We start from the raw sequence: 27,801 nt of genomic DNA, 5'->3' as shown, positions 1-27,801 counted from the left end.
AAATCTCCAAAAGAAAGAAAGAGAGGTTTTTTTCTCCCTAACTCGTTTCTTTTTCTTTCTTTCTTTTTTTTTGTTTTTGTTTTTTGAGACAGAGTCTTGCTCTGTTATCCAGGCTGGAGTGCAGTGGCGCCATCTTGGCTCACTGCAAGCTCCTCCTCCTGGGTTCACGCCATTCTCCTGCCTCAGCCTCCTGAGTAGCTGGGACTACAGGCACCCGCCACCACGCCCGGCTAATTTTTTTTTTTTTTGTATTTTTAGTAGAGACGGGGTTTCACCGTGTTAGCAAGGATGGTCTCAATCTCCTGACCTCGTGATCCACCCGCCTCGGCCTCCCAAAGTGCTGGGATTACAGGCATGAGCCACTTTTTTTTTTTTTTTTTTTTGAGATGAAGTCTCACTCTGTCACCCAAGCTGGAGTACAGTGGCATGATCTCGGCTCACTGCAACCTCCACCTGCCACGTTCAAGTGATTCTCCTGCCTCAGCCTCCTGAGTAGCTGGGACTACAGGTGCACGCCAACATGCCTGGCTAATTTTTGTATTTTTAGTAGAGATGGGGTTTCACTATGTTGGTCAGGCTGGTCTCAAACTCCTGACCTTGTGATCCACCCGCCTCGGCCTCCCAAAGTGCTGGGATTACAGTCATGAGCCATTGTGCTCCGCCTCCCTAATTTGTTTCTATAATTAATGCCAGTATTTCCTTTTTGTGGCATAGTAATGAATCTCTCTTATTAACATGAAAAATTCAAACAATTTGATAAAAACAATTATATGCTAACACATTAGAAAACCATTTTGGGGTCTTTTGGCGTAATTGGAAAATGTAATTTATGACATACACACAGTAAGTATATTTAATTACAAAACTGTCCAACCACAAAAGTGGCTGTTTTTTGTGGTGGTGCAAGTCTGCCTGTCACTGGAGGGGTCTGAGGACAGGCTGGGATTTCTAGAGAGGTTTTCTGAACTGAGCAACAGCTTGGTTCCTCCCAGCTCTGGGCCCCCATGAGTCTTAGAAGGTCTTAGATTTTCCTGGGCTCTTCCCACTACTGTCACATATTGACATCCCTGAGGAAATACTCTGCTTTCCCAGTGAGAAACCACTGGGGATGGGCAGGGTTGCCATATATAGCTGCACAGGTTGTGCACTGCACAACTTGGGAGGGCACCATTCACTCAGACTACTTCAACATAGCCAGAGTTTGGACTCTGACATCGTCCCCAGCCCAAGCTATATCCTTGTCCTCTCGGTCCCTTTTCTGCAGAGCTTCTTATCCTGGCTCCCACATGATCAATGTTAATGATTCTGAGGAACATTTCCAAAGAACGAAGTAGCTTCAGGATTTTAACACAACTTCACGGACATCACTAGGCATAGCCGCATCTAGTTATTCCCAATGCCCATTCTCCTCTTTGCACAGAGAATTTCTAGCAGTGCATATATAGCTGTCAAGAATAAAGACCAAGCTCTTTCTAGACTCTCTAGATATGGCCATTTGGCCAATTTCTGACCAATGGGATGCGAGAGGGTATGTGCAAATTAGGTATTACGATTTTAAAAGGAAAATGCATTCCCCCCTCTTGCCCCTTCTTCTGGCTAGTTTAAATGTAAATATAGTGGCAGTTTCAATAGCCACCATGGCTATTGAGACAAAAGTCACAAAAGAAGGCTGGCAGAGCAACGTGACAGAAGAAGCCAGGTCTCTGATCATTGAATAGCTCCTGTGTCAGCCCTGACTCTATCTGAAGAATAAACAAACTTCTATCCCATTTAAACTACTCTCAAACAGGATGTCTCTCTAGTCTGATAGCTGAACCAAAATCCTAGTGAAGACCCTGGGACTTGGACAACTCTCATCATCACCTTCTTCAAAGGGGCCCTCAATACTCCCTGGCTTTGAACATCTTTCCAAGAAACTCTAAGAAGGAAATCACAGAAGGCAGGACCAAGAGCCTAGACTTAAGTGACCCAACAGACCAAATAGGTCACTCTCATTAGTGAGCAAGACTTAAGAGTTCAAATAGAACTTAGAGCAGTGGTCCTCAACCTTTTTGGCACCAGCGACTGGTTTCATGGAAGACAATTTTTCCATGGACCTGGGGGAGAGGGATGGTTTCAGGATTAAACTATTCCACTTCAGATCATCAGACATTAGATTCTTATAAGGAACACACAACCTAGACCCTTGCCTGCACAGTTCACAATAGGGTTTGCACTCCTATGAGAGTCTAACGTAGCCGCTGATCTGACAGGAGGCAGAGCTCAGGTAGTAATGCTTGCTCCCACTGCTTACCTCCTGATGTGTGGCTCAGTTCCTAACAGGCCATGGACCAATATCCCATCTTAGAGGGGACCCTGTCTTAGAGGCTATCTAGACTTTGTATGTCAAGCACATTCTTTTTTTCACACCCAAAGAAGACTGTCTGGTAGCAGAACTCTGGAACAGCCATGTAGAGAGGATTCCAAGGTTGCATTTACCCTTGGTCAGAAAGAGTGCTATGATCAATTGGTGATGTCTACCACTTTCAAGCCAAGGGCTGAGCAGTTGGCTTTTCAGACCTAGTCCAAGGCAGAACCAGAGCCAGAGCTACTCTGTCTCCCAAGTTCAGCCCAAGACATTTTCCACTATCCCACACTGCCTTGTCAATGGTTACTGTTTTAAAACATTGTTAATGGGCAACAAAAAATAATTCAGCAGAATTATTCTTGAGTGTCCATGAGGATGAATAACACTCGTGGACATTATTCCTAATAATGGTTCTTATGGCGAAGTGAAAAAATAATCATCCAAGTACCTGTATTGCTCCTCTCAAGTTAATTCCAGTTTCAATGGCCACATAGTAGGATGCTTGCAGAAATGTCCTTTGCAGTAGGAGGGCAAGGAACAGAAGCACGGCTAAGACGTAGGCATTGGCAAGGAACTCTTGGGATGAGACAAAGTAAACCCCGAGAAATTGTGTCTGTTGGAAAGAGAAGTTCAGAGGTGACTGTCATTGCCAGCAAAGTGACCACTGTAGAACACATCACTGTGCCATAATGGGCCACGGCCATGATTATTACAAGACCCTCCGGGCTTGCAAAGGCTTGTGCAATTGTTTATGAGTGAAAAATCAGACTGATAAATCCAACTAAACGTTCTTCTAACTACAGGGAAGGTTGCTTACACCCTGTTCATCTTTCCACTTGGGGGAACAGAATGGGGCCCAATTACAACTGCAGGCCCATAAATATGACTCTTAGCATTGTGGCCACAGACCCAGGGCAGAGCATTCCGAATGGGGCAAGAATAAATACAGCAGCTAAAACCTGAGCTGGTACAAGTCTCACGGTGCATGTTCTCTGCTACAGAAATGGAATCAGCAACTCCCTTGTTCCAAACTCACCAACAGCCTGTAATGTAGCAATTACTGAGCAGAAAAGGCCAGTGGAAAACATGGCACCGTAGAGCTCTCGGGAGAGAATCAGCGCTCATCACTTACAAGAGACTGAAAAGATTTCAGACCCAAGCCCGCCAGCCTCATGGGTTCCCAGGGCCTCCTGTTAAATTTAAGGTTCTCTTGTGTACTTCCAGCAAGATCTCAGATGGCAACCAGTGAAGAAAAACAAACATTTTAACTTTGTTGCTAAAGATACCAGGGAACAACAGTGTGTCTATTTCCAAATTAAGCATCAATAACTCCCAGGACAACTTCGATCTTGATAAATCCATTGCTCCCCAGCAAAGCCACATCAATATTTCCATGAAGACAGATCTCTGCTCTTTCTCGGACACTGCCCTGGATTGTGCATGCTGTTTGGCAGGGTGTGGGAGCTGCTGCAGGGTAAAGAGGGATGGGAACAAAGTCACGAGAAGGAGTTTGAGGGCACATCCACAACCAGAATCAGGCAGAGAGGGCCCAGGCTCTCATTGGAGGCCTTTCCCTAGAGTCAGGAATTCCTGGATCTTGGATCAGAGCTTCCTGATGGTGGCCTCTCAGTTTAACAGAGGTTCTCTAAGCCAGCCCTCACTGCTGCCTGGAGCTGTCTGGTCCTGCTCACCACTGTCTCTCCCATGCTGTGTGCGACAGGGGTCTGTATCTGTTGGGGGCAGCAGGAAGCAGCCACAGGGAGACCACTGAGGGATGCGTGCAAGACTCTAAGAGGAAGGCCCTACTGAGGCTCTCTGTCCCATCTGCCAGTGTACCAGAGGGAGAGGCAGAGGGAGGAGGTCGAAGGTAGAAGGGCAGAGGTGGGCTGGAAGCAGAAAAATGAGCCTTAAAATTAGGCTGCAGGGAGAGACCTGAACTTCCAGGGGAGGAAGGGGCAGGAGACAATATTTATCAGGTGCAAAACTCTATTCTCACAATACCCTAATGAAGAGGGTACCATTATTAGCCCCATTTCATACATGAAAAAAGGAGTTTCAGTAGGGTTAGTGGCTGGCCCAAGGTCACATGCTGGTAAGGGGACAACATGTGAACATGAACCTGAGTGATGTCAAAAACACTACCCCAGACCCACTGTCTAGGCCTCATCCAGGCCTTTGACCTTAAGTGTCCTAGTGTCAGTTACAGACTTGTGGGGGATGGAAACATGCCCCCCTGGCTGGTACTGGGTCAGAAATATAGGCATGTGGGTTTAGGAAGACCCGGTCCTGTTTGACATGCCCTGGGATTCTTCTGTCCTACTGTCCTCTGCAGAGATGCAGCTCTGGAGACTGGAGTCCACTATTTTAAAGCAACAACACATCATGAGAATTTATCCCAAAGAAAATAATTTCACGTAAGGTAATGGCTGTATGAACACAGACATTTATTTTGGGGCCAGAGCAGGAGGAGAATGCAAAAACCCATATAAATGTCCAACCACAGGGAATGGTTAGGTAATTAAAGTACTCGTGGGAACACTATGCATCCAAGACCACTGATTCTCATGGAAGCTCTGGAGAAACATGGACTGCCACACACATGCTGTGTTACAATGAGCAGAAAACACACAGGCTGGAGAATGAGGGCTGGAAAAGCCAACTGATCATGTTTGTTCGTTAGACTATGGGTGTTACTTAAATATACTCGTCAGTATTTGTGCATGTTTAATAAAACAACAAATTCTGGTTTTGCAGATCTAAAGGCAAAACTTTGACTTTCTCTCTCCCCCCCCCCAACAAGCATACCCTAGAGAAATCTACTTTTGTGGATTGAGAATTTTGTGACCTATTAAAATAAAAATCTCACGGCAGCTATAAGTCATTGGGTCATTATTAGATCTCTCTTCAAGGAGTTGGTTTAAAAGGGATAGAACCTGGAATAGCTAAGTTTCAGTTAAGAAGTGGGTACCTGGCTAGGCGTGGTGGGTCATGCCTGTAATTCCAGCACTTTGGGAGGCTGAAGTAGGCAGATCACCTGAGGTCGGGAGTTTGAGACCAGCCTGGCCAACATGCTGAAACCCTGTTTCTACTAAAAATACAAAAAAATAGCCGGGCATGGTGATGCATGCCTGTAATCCCAGCTACTTGGGAGGCTGGGCCAGGAGAATTGCTTGAACCCAGGAGGCAGAGGTTGCAGTGAGCTAAGACTGCACCAATGCACTCCAGCCTGGGAGACAGAGTGAGACTCCATCCAAAAAAAAAAAAAGAAGTGCATACTAGACTAGCCAAGAGGCCTGCTGTGCCGCCCAAGGAAGGCAGGCCCTGGTGGAGTCTACTGAGAAGAGGTTCTAGGAAACGGGGAGTGGATATGATAGCACTGGCCAGCACCCTGCAGGTACCATGGCAAGAGAGAAAAGAACAAGGACCTACAACCTGACACTTGGTGGAAGAAAAGGCTTTGGAAAATCATAGGCCTTAGTCTTGCATTTTCACAAGCTCTCAGGGAAGGATTGTGTTTGTTTCCGGGGATTTCCCCAGTAGTGCTGAATACCCATTTTTTAAAAGTAATCAAGCCAATGATCTTCAGGCCCCCATGTACTTTCTACAGAAGTTATTACACATTTTGCAGTTGAGGCTTGCAGAATGTGACTGCTGAGGAGGATAAAGAGAGTTAGCTGCAGAGGTAGGACTAGAACCCAGCACTCCTGACTCTATAGTTTGGAGCCCCATTGTCTCTGCCAGGCTGGAGGTGTGATTGGAAAGGTCCCCTTCACATGTTGTCTGGTGCTTAAAGGAGAGGGGATCACTTGGGCTCTTGCTTCCTATTTTGGCAGGTGCCAAAAGGTGAGTTGTCCATAGGTCCCAGCCCCGGGAGGCCCTGGGTAAAGAATAAAACTGTCTTTGGCCACCCAGAGACCAGCACACCTACCCATTCATCCAAGACTGTTTGACATGGTGGTTAAGAGCCTGGACTTAGAGGTCCTGACTCATCATATATTAGCCACTGTGTCCTTAGGTAAGTTCCTCAACCTCTCTTAGCTTCAGTTTCCTCGTCTGTAAGATGAGGCTATGAAGGAACTTCAGAGAGTTGTTATGAGAAGTCAATGTAACAGTGCATGTGAAAAAACAGTAAGTGTAAGCACTCAATATATAGTAATTGCTGCATTATTCCTTCTTTGCAGAACCGTTTTCCATGCGTCTCCTGGGTGTCAGGCAGGGGGCTGAGTGCTGGGCACACAGAGGTCAGGCAATAGGGGACAGAGGATCAAGTCAGGGAAAGAAACAGGGCGCTTTGATAGGATGTTATGTGAGCACAGATAAGGGGCCTCTAATTCAACCGGGTGAAGGCTCCCTGGAGCAGGTGACATTTGAGCAGTGTCTTGATGGCCAAGAAGGAGCTAGTGAATTGAAGGCAGGTACTCCAGGCCAGACCGGCTGCATGGACTTGGTTATGAAGAGGCCAGCGCATGCACCAAAACCACGAAGTCACAGAAACACCAATGCATATACACTCATTAAGTGACTCATAATGATAGCTACAAATATGGCCATCCAAATGGGGGCATAGACACACACACATGCACACACACACGCAGAAAAAGACACACCAAAAGACATAGGGACAAACAGAACACACATATAGAACCATAAGCAGTTCTTAGGGGAACTCATTCAGAAACACATACACCCTCCCAAACCTACACATTATCCTACTGAGACTTAGAGGCTGTTTGAAGCTTTAGCCCTTCGATCAAACCCAGACTGTTCCTTCTTCCTTTGGCTCAACTGACAGCCCAGGGCAGTGCTGGCAGGTTTCAGATACCAGCAGCTCATTATGAATCCAATTCTCTTGTCCTTCAGCCAGATCAGTGGCATCCATGGCAGGTGACAGATTAGGAGTAGGGGTTGGGCTGGAGAGGAGGCTGGAAAGAGCTATAGATCATAGGCAGGGCCCAACCTGAGTCCCAGCTTTCCCTGGGGAGTGGCAGCGGAGTGACAGGAGCATCAAAGATCTGGCAAGTCACAGACACTTTCAGTAACTAAAGAGGACATCAGAAATGTTCGTCCTTGCGGATACCAAGGATGATATGTTTCTTGCCAACTCTGAGTATCTTAGGAAGGAAGAGTGATGATGAATAAACCATAGGTGCCTCGCTGTGCCAACTGCTGCAGGATGGATTCAGGCTGGGCAGAAAAAAGGGCTTCCTCTCCCAGACTGTGAAACACTGCAACATGTAGCTAGGGAGCTTCCTTCTTTGTCATTCATAAAGACCAGAATAGCACTCAGTTCTCTCTGGATTAGAATGGCTTGGGGGCTGGGAGATGAACCAAATGATCTCAGTAAATGATCCCTTTCCCCCATTTTCTGAGCTCAGAAGCCCACATGAGAATTAAGCCACATCCCAGGCAACCACATGATGTAGAGTTCTTTGTTGTGGACACTGGAGACTATATTTACTTTCAACTCTTGTTTCTGTGTCGGAAATTTTCTGATTGTGTTTGGGCTGCAGGGAACAAATATTAAATCTGATAAGGCCCACTGCCACTGAGGCAGGGCCATCTGTCTCAGGGATTTGTGTGCTAAGTAACTGGGACAAGAGCATTCCAATGAGACGGTAATAAACCCCAGGGTTTGTGTATAAACAAAGAGAAAAAAATGGCAATGATAACGTTCAGATGAACTAAAATTCTAAGTACTCTCGCCATCTCTTTGGCATGTCCTGCCTCAGGGCTTTCTCCTTAGCAGAATCCCACAAGGGTTTTGGGAAACACAGGAAGAAGAGAGTGGTGTGGACACTCTGATAAGGGCTCTGGCCTGTGTCATTTCCCCCTAATATTAACAACTGGCTCCATGCTGCTTCAGGATTGCCAATGGGGGGTATTCTGGGGTAGCCTATGGTCAGGCTAGAGCTGAAGGTGACACTCCTGTAGACAAGAGAAGCAGCCGCTTCCCCTCTCTTTTATGGGCCAGGTAAAGTAGAGAGGCTCAAAAAGCCAGATATGGCTTCAAAAGCCATCAAAGTTTAAATAAGCAAAAGTGGTCCTTGCATTCTTGGTTGAGCAAGAAATCTTCCCATGGCAGCCTGGCAAATTCCTACTCATCTGTCAAGACCCCTTTCAAACATCCCCTCCTCTATGAAGCTGTTCATGACCACTGGCTAAGTTAATCACTATCTTTTCCCACAATTCCCTGAATATACCTCCTAAGAGTCATATGTAACACATAGCATAAAAGTATTTTATTTCGATTTCTCTCCTCACCACTGGATTTCATAATCCGTGGAGCCAGAGGTGATGGTTTGATAATAATAGTCAATTTAGCTTCCTGGTTGTAAATGCCCGGACTGCGGAGTGAGAGTCTTGTATTCAAATTCTGCCTCTGTTACTAACTAGCTGAGAGACCCTGGGGAAAATTACTTAAACTTTCTGAGCCTCAACTTTCTCATCTGTAAAATGAGGATAAGAATACCTATCATCTCATAAACTGTACAGTATTTGAGGTATACCACAGGAAAGATGTTGCAAAATATACTCACACCAAAGGATAGTTTTAGGGATTAAATAACACATGGATAACTCATGCACACAGCCAGACATGTATTATGTGGTCAATAAGTGGCTGTTAATACTGTTAATCATCCTCGTCATAACTATCGCTTTCATATTCCCACAGCCCAACCCAGGCCTGGCACACAGCAGTGTTCAATAAAAGTTTGCTGCATAAATCAGAATCGACGTATCTCATATCTGTGCCCAAAACTGTTCAGCTGACTAATTATATCTCCAGAAAAATGAACATAAACCTCCTGAGGATTAACTGCTAGCTGCGATTTTGGAGCTCATGAGATGGGCAAATGTTACGCAAAGGGTGTCATAAATTATTAAAAACCCTACTTCCCCATTCTCTGCATTATTTTCAGACTGTCTGTGGTTAAAATGTTATAATGACATCCTCACTTGGAAACTAAAACTCTGAAACTTATTAGGGGTGAAAAGGTTTTCATTTTGTGGCCATTAAAACCTAAACAGCTGAAAGGAAACAGACAACAGAGCACAGTCTGCCCAGCCCCAGAAGTGGATGCTACTGCCCCACGCAGGGAAAATAACCCCGGGGAAAGGTTTTCTAGCTCCAACAAATTTCAGTTTGTAGAATCGTTACAACTGCAAAGGTCATTGGATATAACCTAGTCTAATAAGTTTCCAGTGTTTTTTAAGCCATGGAAACTTTTCTTAAAAAAGAAATTTTAATGGAAAAGTCCAACATATTAATAAAACTACAGGCAGCTTTGAATGAAATTTGGAGTGGAGAGAGACAAAGCTCCACTCATGAGTGTTTCCCGCTTCTCTCTCCTCTGACAGCAGCTCTCAAGATGCCCCTGCAGAAAGCTCAAGTGCCAGCATTTACAGGACTGAAGAAGACAGATCTTGAAAACTTTTAAATAGTTTACTAAGATGACATGAACTGAAGGCCAACAAATCCAAGTCACAGAAGCTCTAGACACTGGACAAACAAAAGCACTTCCTGCAGTTTTCAGACTGACCTAACTACCGGTAGAGGTATTATGGTAGTGATGGTGAGGAGAGTAGGACACTGTTGGGGCATAGGCTCGCCCCCTGGCATTTCTGTTGACCAGATGCAGAGTATTCTGCGGTGGGGATACTGCTATGGGCTTTGTGCATGTGTGAGGAGCCACTTCAGTGTGGCCATGGCTCACACACATTGGCTGGCTGCACTCTCAGAAACAACTGAAAACCATCTAGAGGGTGCCTTACCCTACCCCTGGGGCTGCCTACCTTGGGCTGGAAGACGTCGTTCTCCTTCCCAAGGTGGTCCACGATCCCGAAGATGCACAGTGGCCCGGCGAAGCCCAGCAGGTCGGCCAAGATGCGGAAAGTGCTGCTGAGGACCAGGCGCCTCCCGAAGGCATGGCTGAGTGCCTGCCAGATGGCCCGGGCACCTTGAGTGCCCTGCACGTCCTTCCGCTGCCCAGAGAGACCATGGCCAGGTCAGAGTGGCTGAAGGCTCATTCACGGCTGGGCCTAGCCTCCCAGGATGCCCCTAGCACCTGTTGCCTGGGGAAACCCAGTGGTCACATCCTCTGCAAATAGGTGAACTCCAGGAAGAGATCGTGGAATCACCAAGTGCACAATTGGGAGGGCCCTATCAACGCCAACATGGTCTAGATGGGGAAACTGAAGCCAGATGATTGCTCAAGGTCACACAGCTGGTCAGCTACTATGTGATGAACACAGCATTGGAATGAGGAAGTGGCCATGTGCCCCATTCACTCATTACCACCTGCCACTGTGTCTGCCTCAGCAGCTGCCCTGGTGCGAGGGCAGAGGCAGTGAAGGGGCACTGGACTGGGAGTCAGGAGACTGGCTCTGCTGCCTGCCAGCTGTGGGCCAGCTCTGGGCAGGTCACAGACTTTCTCAGGGCCTCAATTTGCTCCTCAGTGATATGGGGAGATCCCGACCTGGCTCAACTCATAGACTTACCATAAGGATCAGGCCACTAACACCCCTGCTCTCCAAATCAAGTGAACACTCCAACCTTTATAGTCAGTAAGCTCCAGAGGAAAGAGCACAGGTATGTGAGAGTCCAGTGGGGTCACTTCCCTTCTCAGAGCCGCAGTTTCCCCATCTGGATAAGGACATTGGACTAGATGACCTAAATGGTAAGGGCCATGCCAACTGTGCCTGTCCTATGAATCCTCAGCCCTGCACCTGTCCTTTGTTCACTGTGTGACTTAAGGCAAGCTTCTTCCCCTCACCAGCCTCAGTTTCCCCTCTTGTCCCACCAGGATTTTGACCTAATGCCCTTTGAGGTCCCTCTCTGTGACCCTAAACCAGAAGGCAGGGAATAGATGGTGTGGCCATGCCCCCACTGACCACCTGGGCGTCAAAGGCCTCGCAGAGCCGTTGGTAGTTGGTGAGGGCCCTCATGGCGATGGGCAGCTTCCCGATGGCTCGCAAGTCGATGGGCTTCTTGTGGGCAGTCTTGATGAAGGCGTTCATCCACCAGTAGGTGCTTTTGGACAGCAGATTCACGAAGGGCTGCAGGAAGCGCACCCCCAGGTCTTGCAGGTCCTCGGGCGGCTTCACCTCCCTCGGTGTCTTGAAGAAGATGTATCTCTGTGGGGCACATGGGCCATGGGGGATGGGTAAGTCCAACTTCTCACCACTCCCTCCCTTGCCCCAGCAAGGATCTGGGGTTGTGATATTCCACACTTGATCTCTAACAGATGGGGCCATCTTTCACCTGTAATTATTACCAGGAAAAGGATTCCCCAACACTTCTTGGCCACCAATGTCAGGGCCTCCTGACTTTTAACTGCTCATTGAGGTAGACTTTGAACCCCACATGGCTAGGCTGGTTTGGGTTTAGGTTGGGTTGGGGAGGAGCAGGAATCTCTCATATACTATTTTCTCTGCAGATCTAAGGATACTACCATGTTTCATATACAGTTCACAGAACTCCAAGTCATGTAGACCTGGTTTTGAATCCCGCCTCCTCCACTTACAAGCAAGGTGTTTCTGGACAAGCCTCATCTAAAATGTTTCCTAATCTATAAAGGGGATGGTGCTTGCATCACAGGGCTCCTGTGAGGGTCACTGGAGGGGGGGACACATAAGGAGCTTTGTGCCCTACAGATCACCAACTAAAAGCAGAAGAGTCAGAGAAATGCAGGCAGTCCAAGTTCGAAAGGGCTATAGCCCTCACTGCTGGCTGGAAGGCAGGGAAAGGGTTTTCTCCCTCATTGCTGGCAGATTAGTCTTTCTGGAAAGCAATATGTAACACTGATCAAAATCTAAAATACACAGACCCTTTGACCCAGCAATGCCGTTCCTTGGACTCCCTCCCATAGAAATAAAAGCAGCAATACATAAATATATAAGTATGCTCAATACACCATTATTCATGAAGGCAAGAACTTGGCAACAAAGTAAATGCCCATCCTTAGAGAAATAGCTGAATACATTATGGTTTATCCATATGATGGAATATTATGCAGCCATTAAGAAAATGGAATTAGCCATATCAGATGGCTTGGAGGGAGTCCCAAGAGATATTTGTTGGGTGAGAAAAGCACAGTGCAGAAAACAGTGCATAATATGGTCTCATTCTTACAAGATAAATACCAAGGGGGAAACCTACATATTCACTTGTGTTGAGAGGAAAAAACCTGAATCAGTATTTATTTAGATAGACGCATACGGTATTACACTAATAAAAACAAAGCATGAGAAAGACAAACGAGTTCATTAGTCTGGGCTGCCTGGGGAGGTAGGGGCAGGGGAAGGGGAAGGTTGGAGTCTGGTGTGAGGAAGACAGAGGGAGGCGGGAGCAAACAGAAAGGAAAACAAAACACTTACTCATTCATTTATGTGTGTGACAATATGAATACATTAAAGCAAAGACAAGTCCCCCACCCCCAAAGAAAGAAAGTAGGAGAGGCCAGTGCCTGATGCTTATCTTCCCTTTCTATGGAAAGTCATCTGCCAACCTCAGCGAACACACCTGTCACCTCCCTCTCCCTCTGGGAGCCTGGTGTAGAGTGCACATGGGCCAGAGGCAGTGTCTCTCCTGAAACTTCCCCCATGGCCCCACTCCCCTTTACGGGGGCAGGTAAAACAAGCTGACCCCTTCTCAGTTTGGCTGAGAAGCAGGGTGGGGGCCCGAACCCAGGGCAGGACAGAGGCCAGAGCCTCTGCTCCCCACCCCACCCTGGCCCAGGTGGCCTGCTTACCCTCACCCTGATGACATTGACCTCCACGAGGAGCAGCATCCCATAGAGGATCACCAGCAGCCCTGTGAGGCAGAAGCGTAGCTGCGAGAAGCCAATGGCATGGTCCGAGAACTTGACAAACTTGATGGTCTTGGTGATGAAGGCCAGGGTCCAATACACCAGTAGGGCTGCCGAGGAGAGATGGAAGATTGCAGAGAAGTGTGTGCATCATGTGTGTACACTCATATAATGCGTGCAAGTATGTGACAGAGAAGGAGACAGAATGAGCGTGCCTGGGTGTGTACATTTCCGAGTAAGGGGATGTGCACGTGTGAATACATCAGAGTGCGTGACTCTAAGATGACGCACATATGTCTTAACATTCATGAAAAACACCAATAATCTCATAAATCAAACTGGTCAGACAAATGTCCCTTAACCATAAACAATCATGGGAAGAATAGGAAATTTATTTATTGAATTTAACTAAGGGTTATAGGCACTGTGCCAAGTAAGCACTTTAAACACATGATCTCATCTATTCCTCACCATAACTTTTCAAAGAAAGTACATTGCTGTCACCCCCAATTTCTCAGACAAAGGAAATGAGGCTCAGAAAGATTAGGTAACTGATCCAAGGCCACACACCCATTAACTAGCAGAGCTGGGCTGGCCTGACGCTGGAGCCCATGCATGCAAGCTCCGTGCTATAATGACTTCCTTGTGGAATTTCCAAGTGAGGGAAATTTTAAAGGTCATTCAATCCAGTCTTTCATTTTACAGATGAGGAAACTGAGGCCCAGAGATAGGATGTGACCTTGCCCAAGTGCACTGGCAGCTAGGGGCAGAGAGAGGGTGAAAGACTGGGTCCCTGTCCTCAGAGTTCAGAGCCCACCACAGCATGATGATGGAGCTGGGACGTGGGGGATATGGAAAAAGCCAGCCACAGTTCCATGAGGCAGCGTTATACAGGGGTTAGTGGTGGTGGCCCTGCAGCCAGATACACCTGGGCTCAGAGCCTGTGACATAATGGCTGTGTGACCTTGGATTAGTCACTTAGCCCTCCAGAGCTTAGTTTCCTCATCCATTAAGTGGGAATCATAATAGTGCTACCTAGAAGGTTCTTGTGAGAAATGTATGGAAAGCCTTTAGTGCAGTGAGCCTCACACGCCACGGGTGCTCTTTGGACATTAGCTGTTATATTTTTATTATCTTCAGATTTAAGACCTGGGGCAGTAAACCTCAGAAACCATCAGTAGATACTATCCTAAATTCTCGCACACACACCCACTTCAATCTGCCAATAAATCACTGTCAGCTTCCGACAACCAAAACCAGCAATAACCTCTGAAGTCCCCCTTTGAGGGTGGGGGAGATTTTAGCACTGGCAGCTCCTTCCCTCCTCCCTCCTAGATCAGATGCAGATAAGGTCAGCCTCATGCCACAGAGCCCCTCTCCAGAGGACCCGAGTGAGGGAGAGAGACTTTCATCCTGCCCTCTATCCTTACGTGGGCCTGGGCATGGATGCCAGAGCATCTCTTGGGGACAAATCTGGGATCTGTCCTGCCTGGCTCAGGATTAGGAAACAGGTTGAGATGTTGGGCCTCACCATGCGCCCAGGGCTGGCTGAGCTCACCCAAGGGGATCAATGCCATCCACCTTGGGTCCCTGCATGAGGACATTAGGATGGGGGACAGAAGCATCTGCCTTCTGGTCCCATGCCTCAGGACTGGAATAATGTCCCCCAGCTCAGGCTGGTCTCTAGGTCTCGAGGAATTCCACAGCTGAAGACTGTCCCCCTGCCTCCACTCCACTCTGCCGCACAGATTCTATCCCAGGCATCAGAAGCCCTTTAGCCCTTAGTGAGAGCTGCCCACTGGAGCTGAGACTTGAAAATATGCCTCATGCTTGTCTTGTCCCTAACACTTAACAGATATGGTCTGATTTGCTCTTCATTACAACCCTATGACTTAGGCAGGGACTTACTCTTCCTGCCCAGGTGGGGAATCGGGGGCTCAGAGAGCTTGGATGTCTTGTGCAAGGTCACACAGGGAATTAGCAGTGGACCCAGGACTAGGCCCAGAGGTTTTTTGCACAGTCCTGTCCTGCAGTGCTGAGTGCTCAGCCTGTTGCCAGACATAGCAGTATTCAGCAAAAGCTGAATGCCTGATGACAGAAGAGGGAAAAGGAAGGAAAGAGGCATAACATGGGGGCTGCTGGTGAGCTCCCATTACTCCTCCTTCTCCCTCCATTCTTCTCCCACGCCCCACACCTCTCCCATTAACAAATGCTGTCTATTTCACCTCCTAAATATCTTGAGTCTGTCTACTTCTCTCCATCCCTGTGATACCACCTAAGTCCAGGCATCATCACGTGTCCTCTGGATTCCTGCTCCACCCTGAGAGCCTTCTCATTGGCTCCCGCACTTCCTCCCCATCTTGTTCTCCTCCAAGCTGATCTCCATAAAGCAATTGTTATGATTATATTGAAAACCCCTCAATGCACCCATGTTCGTAGCAGTGCTACTTACAAGAGTCAAGAGGTGGAAGCAACCCATTGACAGACGAATAGATAAACAAAATGTGGCATATCCATACAGTGGAATATTAGCCTTAAAAAGGAAGGAAATTTCAATACATGCTACAACATGGATGAACCTTGAGGATATTATGCTTAGTGAAATAAGCAAGTCATGAAAAGACAAATAGGCCGGGCATGGTGGCTCTCGCCTGTAATCCCAGCACTTTGGGAGGCCGAGGTGGGCGGATCACAAGATCAGGAGTTTGAGACCAGCCTAGCCAATATCGTGAAACCCCGTCTCTGCTAAAAATACAAAAATTAGCCAGGCATGGTGGCGGGCGCCTGTAGTCCCAGCTATTCAGGAGGCTGAGGCAGGAGAATCACTTGAACCAGAGAAGCAGAGGTTGCAGTGAGCCGAGATCACGCCACTGCACTCCAACCTGGGCAACAGAGCGAGACTCCATCTCAAAAAAAAAAAAAAAAAAGACAAATAGTGTATGATGCTGCCTAGATGAGGTACCTAGAGTGCTCAGATTCATAGACAGAAGGTAGAATGGTGGTTGCCAGGGGCTGTAAGGAGGGAGAAATGGGGAGTTATCATTTAATGAGTACAGAGTTTCAACTTGGGAAGATGAAAAAGTTCTGGAGATGGATAGTGGTGATGGCTACACAGCATTGTGAATATACTTTTTTTTTCATTTTTTGAGACAGGGTCTCACTCTGTTGTCCAGGCTGGCGTGCAGTGGCACAATCTTGGATGGAGTGCAGTGGCACAATCTTGGCTCACTGTAGCCTCCACTTTCCAGGCTCAACTGATCTTCTCTCCTCAGCCTCCCATGATCCTCTCACCTCAGCCTCCCAAGTAGCTGGGACTACAGGTGTACATTACCACGCACAGCTAATATTTATGTTTTTTGTAGAGATGGGGTTTTGCCATGTTGGCCAGGCTGGTCTCAAACTTCTGAGCTCAAGCAATTCACCTGCCTTGGCCTGCCAAGGTGCTGGGATTACAGGCATGAGACACCATGCCCGGCTGTGAATATACTTAATGCCACAGAACACTATACTTAAAAATGGTTAAGATGATAAATTTTATGTTAAACATGTTAAACCACACACACACACAAACACACACACACACACAAACACACACACACAACTTCCCATTGCTGTTGGGATAAAGGCCAACATCTGTGGTATGACCTTCCAGCTGGGTGCGGTGGCTCACAGCTGTAATCCCAACACTTTGGGAAGTTGAGACTTGACCACTTAAGGCCAGGAGTTCAAGACCAGCCTGGTCAACAGGGCGAAATCCCAACTCTTCTAAAAATACAAAAAATTATCCGAGTGTGGTGGTACATGTCTGTATTCCCAGCTACTCAGCAGGCTGAGGCATGAGAATCCGCTTGAACACAGGAGGCAGAGGTTGTAGTGATCCAAGGTGGTGCCACTGCACTCCAGCCTGGGCACAAGCAAACAAAACCCAAAGTCCAGCTCCCCTCCACTTTGCACCCATGCCACTCTTCTTCTTCTGAATTTTCTAATGTGTTTTGTTCCTTCTGCCTTGGGGCCTTTGCACATGCTGTTCCCTCTGCCTGAAGCACTCTTTCCTCCCTTCTCCCAGTTAGTTCCTTGAGTTCTCAGCTCAAATATGACTTTTTCAGAGAACATTTCCTTGGCCTCATCTGGGTTCCAGGATCATGGTTCCTTCATGGGACAATGTAAGCTGCATCACAGGTCCCCTTTCTGTGGGACTCCATACCTAGGCCAGACATCAGCCTCCTTGGAGGGCTGGCCATTCTCCCAATACCCATTGCCCTCTGTCCCTGCAGCTCACAGGCACGTCCCCTCCACTTTTCCCTGTTCTAGAATTTTTGGCTCTGTGGAGCCTCCTTTCAAGGGGAGATAACTCCAACAAGGGGAATGGAAGGAATTAGTCTTTGTTGCTTAGAAAAGGACAAATCCATCCATGGGTGATAACTTGTGCTTTAAAGAGAGAACATTATGTGTTTGCTGGAGAATGAGAAAATGAACTCCTCAGATGTCCAGACAGGGTGTTTCCAGAGGACACTGGTCAGCCAGGCCCTGGTGGTTAATGAAGGGTTCTCTACAGACAGGGAGATGCTTCAGAAATGGAAGCTCTCTGAAGCCTGTATTTAACATCTCCCCTCTCAACCTGCTTCCCCCAGCTCCCATTCATACTCATGTGGGGACCTCTGGGCTAGGGGTAGGGGGATCACCTGGATAATCCTAATGGAGCTCAGATCCCACCTTCTACAGAAAGGCAGACCTGTGATTAGTGCAAGAAACACCTGTACTCCCTGACAACACCACGATGTCACTGGCTTAGCACAGAGTGTGCCAGACTCCAAATGTCAATTCGATGCTGTGATACCTAAAAATCAGTCTGACTTAACGGCATAGTGTGAACACAGTCTAACTGCCAGATGTACAGCCCCAGCCTTAGACACACAGGCTGAACCCCAGCACAGAGGCAGACCTGTGGATTGATACCTTTGCCCCAAGGACGAAATCTGAGGGCCCTTAGACATGCAGTCTCAGAAATGATAAGGAGATTGCCCGGATGCTGGACTCCCGGCTGTGCCCCTTGATGAGCTAGACTAGTGCCAGTTATTTAACCTCTGAGCCTCAGTTTTCTGATATGTAAAGGGAAAATAATAATGGCACCTACCTCATAGAGTTGTTGCAAGGATTAAATGAATTAATATATATCACATAGTAGGATGGGGCCTGGCATACAGTAAGTACAAAGTGAGTATTTACCGTTATTATTTTTAACCTCTCAGTTTCAGGGTCCACACTGGAAAACGGGGGTATTAACAATACCAATAAGGAGGCTGGGGGGATTAGCCTGTGGGACAATGAATGTAAGGAACATGACATGGAGCCTGCCCCATGGCACATACTCAGTAAACACCAACCATCGTCCTGTTGCTTTTGTCTGGGACCCCAGTCCTGCAGTATTTAACATCTCAGAAGCTCTAAGTGGGCAATCCTTCCCGAGTCTCTCTAAATGTTAGCAAACCTCAAGCTCTGGTCCCAGAGCCTTTCTCTTCTCTCCCCAGGTGACCTCATCCAGGCTCAAGCTTTCCCCTCCCTCCCTCCCTCCCTCCCTTCCTTCCTTCCTTCCTTCTAGATGGAGTCTTGCTCTGTCACCCAGGCTGGACTGCAGTGGCGCGATCTCAGCTCACTACAATCCCCGCTTCCTGGGTTCCAGCGATTCGCCTGCCTCAGTCTCCTGAGTACCTGGGACCACCAGTGCATGCCACCATGCCCAACTAATTTTTGTATTTTTAGTAGAGGTGGGGGTTTCTCCATGTTGGCCAGGCTGGTTTCAAACTCCTGACCTCGGGCGATCCGCCTGCCTCTGCCTCCCAAAGTACTGGGATTACAGGTGTGAGCCACGGCAGCCGGCCCCAGGCTCAAGCTTTAGATGTCATCTACAAGGCCCACCTCCTGAAAGTGTAGCTCCTATCCTGACCTCCCCATGAAAGCCCAACTTGACACTTGAGTTGGTTGTCTCTGTGACATCTCAAACTCGATATGCCCCCAGTAGAAAACTTGATCCCCACCACAGCCCACTTCCCCCTCCTCTGTCACATCAGTTATTGATGCCACAGTTCACCCAGGCTCTCAGGCCCAGAGTCTGGGGCTCTTGCTCGCTCCTCTCCTGACGCCTGCCCTCACCTCCCACTCTTCCCCTTGCTCATTTGGCTTTGCCCACAGTGACATCTTTGCCAAATCTATCCCTATCAGAGGCCTTTGCACTTGTCACTCCCCTTGCAGGGAACACCTTCCCCCAAATATCTGCACGCCCACAGTTACCAGAGCCCTTCCCTGACCATCCTGTATAGATAGCAACATTGTCATTGCCCCTACCCCTTACTCAGCTTGATTTTCTTCATAGCATCCCCACCACCTGTTTGTTTGTTTGTTTTCTCACTGTCTTTGCCTGTCTATCCTCCTTCACCAGACTGTAAGCTCCATGAAGGCAGGGATTTTTTTCTTTTTCTATTCCGAATCTCTTTTTCTGTTCCAGGTACTGTCTAGAGCAGTACCTGGCACATAGTGAGTTCTCAGTAAACATTATCTGAAGAAATGAATGAAGGTACTGCCCCTCCCTCCTACACCTCACCTACCAATTAGCAGCTTGGGGAAGTTGGAAGTCTCGATGTTGTGATAGTAGACCACGGAGGTGACAGCAGCCATGAACGCCATCCCGGCTGGCATGTACAAGTGCAGGTGGCGGGATTCGGTCACCCTGAGATGGGAGAGAGAAACAGACAGGATGGGGATGTGTTAAATACTGCAATAGAGCAGCCCAGGCCTTGAATTCCAAAGGCCGAACACTGAACCTTTATAGCATCACTTTATAGGCTGCAGGGCCCTTTAGTTAATGGGCATATTTGGGGTATGGGTTGAGCAGAGCTGCCAGTACATGGAGTAGAGCTGGGTATATGATCTGGAAGCCTTACTGTGTGCTGACCCCTAAGCGCAAGGGTTGCTGGGGTCTCTTGAACAGTGCAGGGGCCTGTATGCCACAACTCACCCAGTGACAGCCCCATTTAACATGAACAGCATAAGTCAGCACTGGCACCCTCCCCAGGGGCTGTGATAACAAACTGATGAGAGTCAATATTCATGGAGCATTTACTCTGTGCCAGGCACTGTTCTAAGCATGCGATATATGTTAGCCCATTTAATCTTCATTAAACCCCATCAAGTGGGTACTCTTAGTCTCCCATTTTATGGTTGAGGAAACTGAGGCACGAAGAGGCATTTCCAAGGTCACTGATTTTGTCTCCTCTCTCGGGATGGGGAATGGGGCAGTCAATACCAGCTCAGAGTCTCTTCATCTATTTTTTTTTTTTTTTTTTTTTTTGAGATGGAGTCTTGCTCTGTCACCCAGGCTGGAGTGCAGTGGCGCGATCTCGGCTCACTGCAAGCTCCGCCTCCCGGGTTCACGCCATTCTCCTGCCTCAGCCTCTCCAAGTAGCTGGGACTACAGGCGCCCGCCACCGCGCCCGGCTAATTTTTTTTTTTTTGTATTTTTAGTAGAGATGGGGTTTCAATGTGGTCTCGATCTCCTGACCTCGTGATCCGCCCACCTCAGCCTCCCAAAGTGCTGGGATTACAAGCGTGAGCCACCACGCCCGGCCATAGTCTCTTCATCTTAGCTCACAGAGGCCTCTAGATGGGTGGACTGTGGCCTGGGGGTAAGACCCAGAGGCAGCCAGAGCCTCCTCCCAGGCCTCAGTCTTCCCTGTGCCTGGTGAGGAGGGTCACCTTAGTTGGTCATGATCATGCCCTTCCACAGCTCCCTCCTGCAGACAACAAAACCCACTCTGCTCAGCCACAAACGAAAGGCCCAGGCTATGTGGCCTCCCGCCACTTTACCAGAGTTGCCCAGCCTGCCCTTTCTGCTCCAGCCCTGTGGTACCCACTCCATTCCCAGATGGCCTGCTACAGCCTGCTGCCTCAGTGCTGCTGTTGCCCACCAGGCTACTTCTATCCAGTGTGCCAAGGGTCTCTGCCCTTGAGAAGCTGATGGTATGGAGGGGGCTGCCATGCTCAGAGCTAACTGTTGGAGTCAGCAGGCTAGGGAAGTGATACTGCTGATGGACAGAGACTGAGAGAGCACAAAGGAGGGGGTGGGCAACCAAGGACAGCTTCCCAGAGGAGGTGGCACCAGGCTGGACTTTGAAGGATACCTAAGAGTTCAACAGAGAAGGTGGAAGGACATGAGGAGAGCCATCCTGTGACCTCAGTGGGTCTGGTGGGACTGAGTGCAAGTGTAGAGGCAATGTGGGCTGTCCACCAAAGAGTATCTTCCCCTTATTCTGTGCCAGGAGGACCACAGGTTTGCTCCAGCAGCAATGTACCCAGCCCCAGGGAATGGATGGCGACTGGTTTAAGCAGCCATGCAATTCCATACTTCTTCGCCGGTGTTGGTCCACATATTCTGGCCAGTGAGATGTCAAGGAAAGAATGATCTCCGTCATAAAGGAGAGGCATGTTGGGAGCATGCCCTCTCTGCTCATGCTAAGCAATACCCGGAGCTAGGCAGCCACCTTGTGACCATGGGGAAGATAGGCTGACACACACAGAGGATGGTATGGAAAGATGGGAAGAGGCTGGGTCCCTGAAAACATCAATGAGCATCAAACCAACTTGAAAAGGCAAACTCCACATTTCTTTTTTAATGAAATGGTAAATATTGATATTCTTTAGTGGATATTCTCCAAAAAAGGTCTTCAAACTAATATTGAAGGTACAAGAGAGACAAGACCAGAGAGCAGTCATGAATGGCCACACTGGGAACAGCCAACACCCTTCCCAGGGATCTTCAAAACTCTTGCTTCTTTACTCCTTGAAATAATTTTGAAACACCCTCTACTCTCTCACACATTTTTAAGCTGACATCTAAACATGTTTTATTATATGTTGATATAAATGCTTTTTTTTTGCAATAGGAGGTAGAAATGTTAAAATTTTGTAAGACGAAATAAGATGAGGATTAACCATAATTGAACTAAATATTTCATGACATGGCTTCACAGAATAGATTTTAGCTGCTTTGTTAAATAATACACACTCAGTTATTTAAGAAATTAGGTAAAGTTTTATATACAGGCTTTATCCAGTGTATGGTGGTCTGGGAAAATATTGTAATTATTAAAAAATATCTTCTTCACTAACTTATCCTGCTTTGATTGTTCTCAGTTCAGAACATCACACACAGAAATAATACCCAAAGGAAGAGGGGAAGCCCTACAGGTTTAAGATGGCTTAATTAGTCACTAAATGAGGCTCACTCTAAATCAAATCAAGGCTACCTTAATCAGCACCCCACTCCCACCTGCCCCCTAAATTTCCAGACAGCTCTGAAAACCCAGGCTGGATTAGACTGGGGGTATCACAAGGGTCTGTGACTTCTCCTGTCTGTTCTTTTCCTGCCCCTCACTCAGGCTTGCCTGCCCTGGGGGTAGGAGCTCACAAAGACCAGAAGACAATTACTCAGCTCGAGCTGATCTGTGCTCTGGGGAGGAGATGGCCCTTTGCACTGAGCTGAAGCAGTGCAGCCACATACAGGAGGGGCTGCTGACAGCCAGCAGGAGGGCGTCCCTGGACTGATTCATTCCAGTTTCCCACATTCTGGGAATACACACTCTGTCCAGTGTTCTGCCACTCCGGGCTCTGCACCCTGTCCATGCTCGAATTTCATCCTCCACAGCCCCATGAAGCAGGCAAGCCAGGGTCTATGATGCTTGTTTCACAAGGCCAGAGAGCAGTTATGAATGGCCACACTGGGAACAGCCAACACCCTGCCCAGGGATCTTCAAAACTCTTGCCTCTTTACTCCTTGAAATAATTTTGAAACATCTTATACTTTCTCACACATTTTTAAGTTGGCAACTAAAATGTTTTATCATATGTTTATAAATGCTTGTGAGGCCCAGAAAGCCTGAATGACTTGTGCAAAGTCCCTTAGCTGGTACACAGCAGCAGTGCTTGCTGAAGACCCAGGTCTTCCTTCTCCAAGGGCGGGGTGTCTTTCTCTGTCATCATCTGGTGAGTATTTCCCATCTGAGGGCTTGCTGTGGCATTTGTGCTACTTTGGAAGGGGTGTAGGGGTGGAGGTGGAGGCGGACTTGTCACCTGCTTGTGTAGCAGTATGCCTTCTGGTCTTCTTGCTGGTCTAGGGACTTTGATAAGCAGGGAGAGCTACCGCCTCCAAGGCAAGCAGGTATTATAGAGATCACTGCTGAAGCCAGGATGCAGGGACACTGGGGGAGGGAAGGTGGGGAACCGGAGGGAGGATGAGGAGCCTATCCCCTGCCATTCAACTACAGGAGCCAGGCAGTGCTGCAGGAGTGCAGTCTGGGTATAGTCTGATTCCAGCTCAGGGGGCGCTGGACCTCAGACACTCAAGCCAAATATCCCTCTCCTCCACCACTCCCTCTCCTGGCAGGCTCTCATCCTTGCTGGTTACTGGATTCTTCCTTAGTGAGATGGCTGCTCCAGCTCCTCTTCTGTCCCCGACTGCTGACACACCATTTCTGTCTGCAGTTATCGCTCACCTAGACTACTGCAGTCTATGCTAAGTGCTGCTTCTATTATGCCTCTAGCTTCTCCTTGCCTCCAGCCCGCGCTGAACACCTCCTCAGGTTCTCACCTAAAAGTGTTGTGCTGATGACATCTCTCTTCTGTTCCAAACTGCCGACCAAATCCAACCCAAACCTGCAGTCTGGGATTCACAGTCCTCCTGAGATGCCCCAACCTGGGTTCCCAGCCTCAGCCTCCATTGCTCCCCAGCCTGTGTTTTATGCTCCAGCCCCTGCGCTGCTCCCTAGCCCTACCTGCTTTTTTCTTTGGTGCCTTTTCCCTTCCCTCAGGCACCACCAGTTCTCTCTCTCCTTCCTCCTCTGTGTGTCAGAAGCCTAGTCACCCTTCCAGACTCCGCTCCAAAGCCCTCTCAACCATGGAGCTTGCCCAACTCTGCCTTCCTCTCGCCTCCCAGAGTACTTATTTGTAACATGGTTTCACTTATTCTCCTAAGGACCCAATAAATGTTTATGGACTGAGTAATGTTTATGTTTATCACATGCCTTGCACTGTGAACACAAAGATGAACAAGACTCAGATTCTAACTCTTAGGCCTTTCTGACTCTGAAGACAGTTTTGCAAATAGACATAAAATTTAACATACAGTATGATCTATGCTGCAGCAGAGGTGTGAGAAGTGTGCTGTGAGGCCCAAAGGGAAGGTGGGCATGGGGAATGAGGCCAGAGATAGGTGGGGCTGACTATGAAGACCTTGAATGGTGGGCTGAGGATCTGAGACCACATCTTTTTTTTTTTTTTTTTGAGACAGAGTCTCGCTCTGTCACCCAGGCTGGAGTGCAGTGGCGCGATCTTGGCTCACTGCAAGCTCTGCCTCCCGGGTTCATGCCATTCTCCTGCCTCAGCCTCCCAAGTAGCTGGGACTACAGGTGCCCGCCACCACTCCCGGCTAATTTTTTTGTATTTTTAGTAGAGACGGGGTTTCACCGTGTTAGCCAGGATGGTCTCGATCTCCTGACCACGTGATCCGCCCACCTCGGCCTCCCAATGTGCTGGGATTACAGGCTTGAGCCACCGCGCCGGGCAGAGACCACATCTTCAAAACAGCTGAGAACCAAGGAAAGGTCTTATGCAAGAGTGGGCGGCATGGTTAGATTTTTTTTTCCGAGAAGGTAACTCCGGCAGGTTGTAGAAGAGGCCTGGCATTTTCCACTGGAGTTGTGGCATTCTAATACGCTCTAGCATTATTTCACTGGGACTTGGCATGCAGATCCGTGTTCCCTCTACTCTCCTGGACTGATGGCAGGGCCTAGGACTCACTTGTGTCCAGTGCCCATCTCAGAGAGGTTAGCACATAGGAGACATTGAGTTGCTGGATGTAGTAACAAAAGATACGGGCTTGTGCAATGCAGGTGAGCTAGGATCTCCTTGGGCCTTTCAGGAAGTACTCTGGAGCAGATTCACTTTCCTGAGTCCTCAGACAGTCACTCACCCATCAGACAGGATGCCCTCTGCAATCTCACACACCAGGACGAAGAGCAGCATGAAGGTCAGGATCCACCGCAGGTTGTGCCCGGGGAAATGAAGCCATGTGCTGTGGTGGATGTGCACCTTGGAGCTCTGACTGCCCCATCCTGCAGAGAGAGACAGTCAGAGGCAGGATGCCTCCCCACTTGGAGGAGGAGGAGGGTGCATGAACCCCAGAAAGGTGCTTGGGCATTGGGTTCATGGTGAGGGTGACACCTACACATAAGGATCTCCAAGGCTGGTACACAAACTAAACGTCCAACTCATTCAGCCTGGTCCTATGCTGATACCTCCCCCACCACACCTTTTTACTGAGACAGAGTTTTGCTCTGTTGCCTCTGCTGGAGTGCTGTGCCACGATCACGGCTCACTACAGCCTTGATCTCCTAGGCTCAAGTGATCCTCCCGCCTCAGCCTCCTGAGTAGCGGAGACTACAGGAGCACATCACCATGCTCACCTAATTTTTAATTTTTTGTAGAAAGGGGGGGATCTAGGCCGGGCACGGTGGCTCATGCCTGTAATCCCAGCACTTTGGGAGGCCGAGGTGGGCGGATCACGAGGTCAGAAGATCGAGACCATCCTGGCTAACACAGTGAAACCCCGTCTCTACTAAAAATACAAAAAATTAGCCGGGCTAGGTGGCGGGCGCCTGTAGTCCCAGCTACTCGGGAGGCTGAGGCAGGAGAATGGCGTGAACCCCGGGAGGCGGAGCCTGCAGTGAGCCGAGATCGCGCCACTGCACTCCAGCCTGGGCGACAGCGAGACTCTGTCTCAAAAAAAAAAGAAAAAAAGAAAAAGTGGGGGGCCTCACTAGGTTGCCCAGGCTAGTCTCAAACTCCTGGACTCAAGCAATCTTCCTGTCACAGCCCACCAAAGTGCTGAGATTACAGACGTGAGCCACTGTGCCCTGCCAAGGTACCCCATTATACACACTAACTTCTTGTGTGACAAGTCATCAGGTTAATAAATCGTTTGGCTGAGAACAGAAGTGTAAATGCTGTTCTTTTTTTATTTTTGATGCACATATGAGCACATATTTTGTATGTTTTATTTCTATTTCTGTCTAATTGTCTTTGTTAATAGCTAGCAACTCTTCTTCTGCAGCAACCTCTTGTAAATCTAATTTTGTGACAATCTTTCCTTTCTTCCCCAAAGCTGTATATGAATTTTAAGATTTGCTTGTTTTCTTAAAGTGAATGAACACGTTTTGGGGATGCAGGGGACACCCTATGAGTTGATAGACTTGACTAGCCTGGAAGAGTCAAGGTCTTGCAGAGAGATGGGGGGGACCTCAGTGGAGAGGCACGCTCGATTGTCCCGGCGGTGGCGCCCAACTTTGCAAGCAAGGGCGCCGGGGTCGCTGCGTCGGCGAGTCGGAGCTACTTTGCGCAGAGCTTGAGAAGTTGAGCTCTGGAAACACATGCCCGGTTGGGGTGGCGGGGGAAGGGAATCCAAGTCCCTAGCTCTCGCCTCTCCTCGCCCAAAGGGGGACCCGGGACTGTCAGAGATCACGGACCACTGCGCGGCTCAGCCCGGTGAAAGCAGAGGGGTTCGCAGGGCCTCCATACCGGACTCCAAAGCACAGGCTTCCCTCCTCCCTAGGCCCAGCTGAGGCTGATAGGGAGGCTGCCTTGGGGGAGGGGTGACCCGGCTCCCTAAGCTGCGCCAAGGAGGGTGAGGCCCGACCCCTCTCCACTTTCCCACAGCGTGCTGAGACCTCCTCTTTCCCCTTTCCCCATCCCAGCTTTTGGCCCTGCAAAAGCAAAACTTGGTGATCCCATGGGTCGAAAACGTCCGCTGTGCTTGGCGTGGGATCGGGGTCACCGCGGGAGTGAAGGGATGAGCTGGTGTGCGAGTGCGGGGACCGGCGGGCAGGACACAGGGCAGGGGACCCCGGGAACTAGGCGGACGTTGGCCGCGGGCCGGAAGGGGACGCCGATCGGTGCGGTGCGCAGCGCCTCCTCCTCCCTCCCTGCTCTCCCGTCCCCTCCTCCGCGGCTCGCTGCGCGCACTCACCGATGAAGAGGATGGGGAAGGTGATGAAGAGTAGGAAGACGTGCGGCACGACGTTGAGCGCGTCCACAAAGCAGCCGTTGTTGAGGACGCCCTGGTCCACCCGGTAGGCGGCCGAGTGGTTCTCGCTGCCGCAGAAGGCCAGGGGCATGGCGGCTTGGGCGCGGGCTGGGCTCGGGCTCAGCTGGCTCCGCTGGCTCCGCTGGCTCCGCTGGCTCCGCTGGCTCCGCACGCCTCCCGCGCCTCTGTTCCTCGCGGCTCCGCCGCCCGGCCGGGCCGTCAGGCCCCCGCCCCCCCGGCCCCGCCCAGCTCCGCCGGCCTCCCCCTCCCTCACCCCGCCCTGCTCCACCACCTGCGGGGCCGGGGGGCGGCGAGGAACCCTACCGGTCCTGCCACGCCTGCGCCCACCTTCCAGATGTGGAGGCGCGTGCTCCCAGATGTTGCCAGGGTCGCTTCGTGAGTGCCCTGATGCGCGCGTGCGCTGGGGGCGAGGGGAAAGGCAGGCTGAGATGGGGAGTGGGGTGTGGGTACACTGGAGTGTGGGTGGGAAAGGAGGGTGGGGCGTGCAGAAGAGGCGA

General features: G+C 49.2%; 1 protein-coding gene across 10 annotated transcripts in view; it reads right to left on the bottom strand.

The window, feature by feature from the left end:
* The window catches only part of ABCC8 (ATP binding cassette subfamily C member 8), an 85,468-nt gene extending 57,962 nt beyond the window's left edge, over positions 1–27,506 (bottom strand). For 6 of the 10 annotated variants that reach the window (XM_055282239.2, XM_063641928.1, XM_055282232.2 and 3 more), the window contains exons 1-7: positions 27,227–27,426; positions 25,175–25,316; positions 19,758–19,879; positions 13,099–13,265; positions 11,240–11,482; positions 10,142–10,330; positions 2,796–2,960 (exon numbers count right to left, since the gene is read on the bottom strand). In XM_055282239.2, the coding sequence (XP_055138214.1) occupies positions 2,796–2,960; positions 10,142–10,330; positions 11,240–11,482; positions 13,099–13,265; positions 19,758–19,879; positions 25,175–25,316; positions 27,227–27,374 (1,176 nt within the window). In that variant the 5' untranslated portion in view covers positions 27,375–27,426. Of the gene's footprint in view, positions 1–2,795; positions 2,961–10,141; positions 10,331–11,239; positions 11,483–13,098; positions 13,266–19,757; positions 19,880–25,174; positions 25,317–27,226; positions 27,427–27,453 lie in introns of those variants that run through there. The other 4 variants (XM_055282233.2, XM_055282236.2, XM_055282237.2 and 1 more) reach the window with 2 other exon arrangements.
* Positions 27,507–27,801: the final 295 nt, after the last annotated feature.

Source organism: Symphalangus syndactylus, chromosome 6, assembly GCF_028878055.3.
Source record: "Symphalangus syndactylus isolate Jambi chromosome 6, NHGRI_mSymSyn1-v2.1_pri, whole genome shotgun sequence".
Classification (NCBI taxonomy): Eukaryota; Metazoa; Chordata; class Mammalia; order Primates; family Hylobatidae; genus Symphalangus; species Symphalangus syndactylus.
The sequence above is the reverse complement of the archived record's forward strand: the minus strand, read 5'-3'. Positions and strand labels throughout refer to the sequence as shown.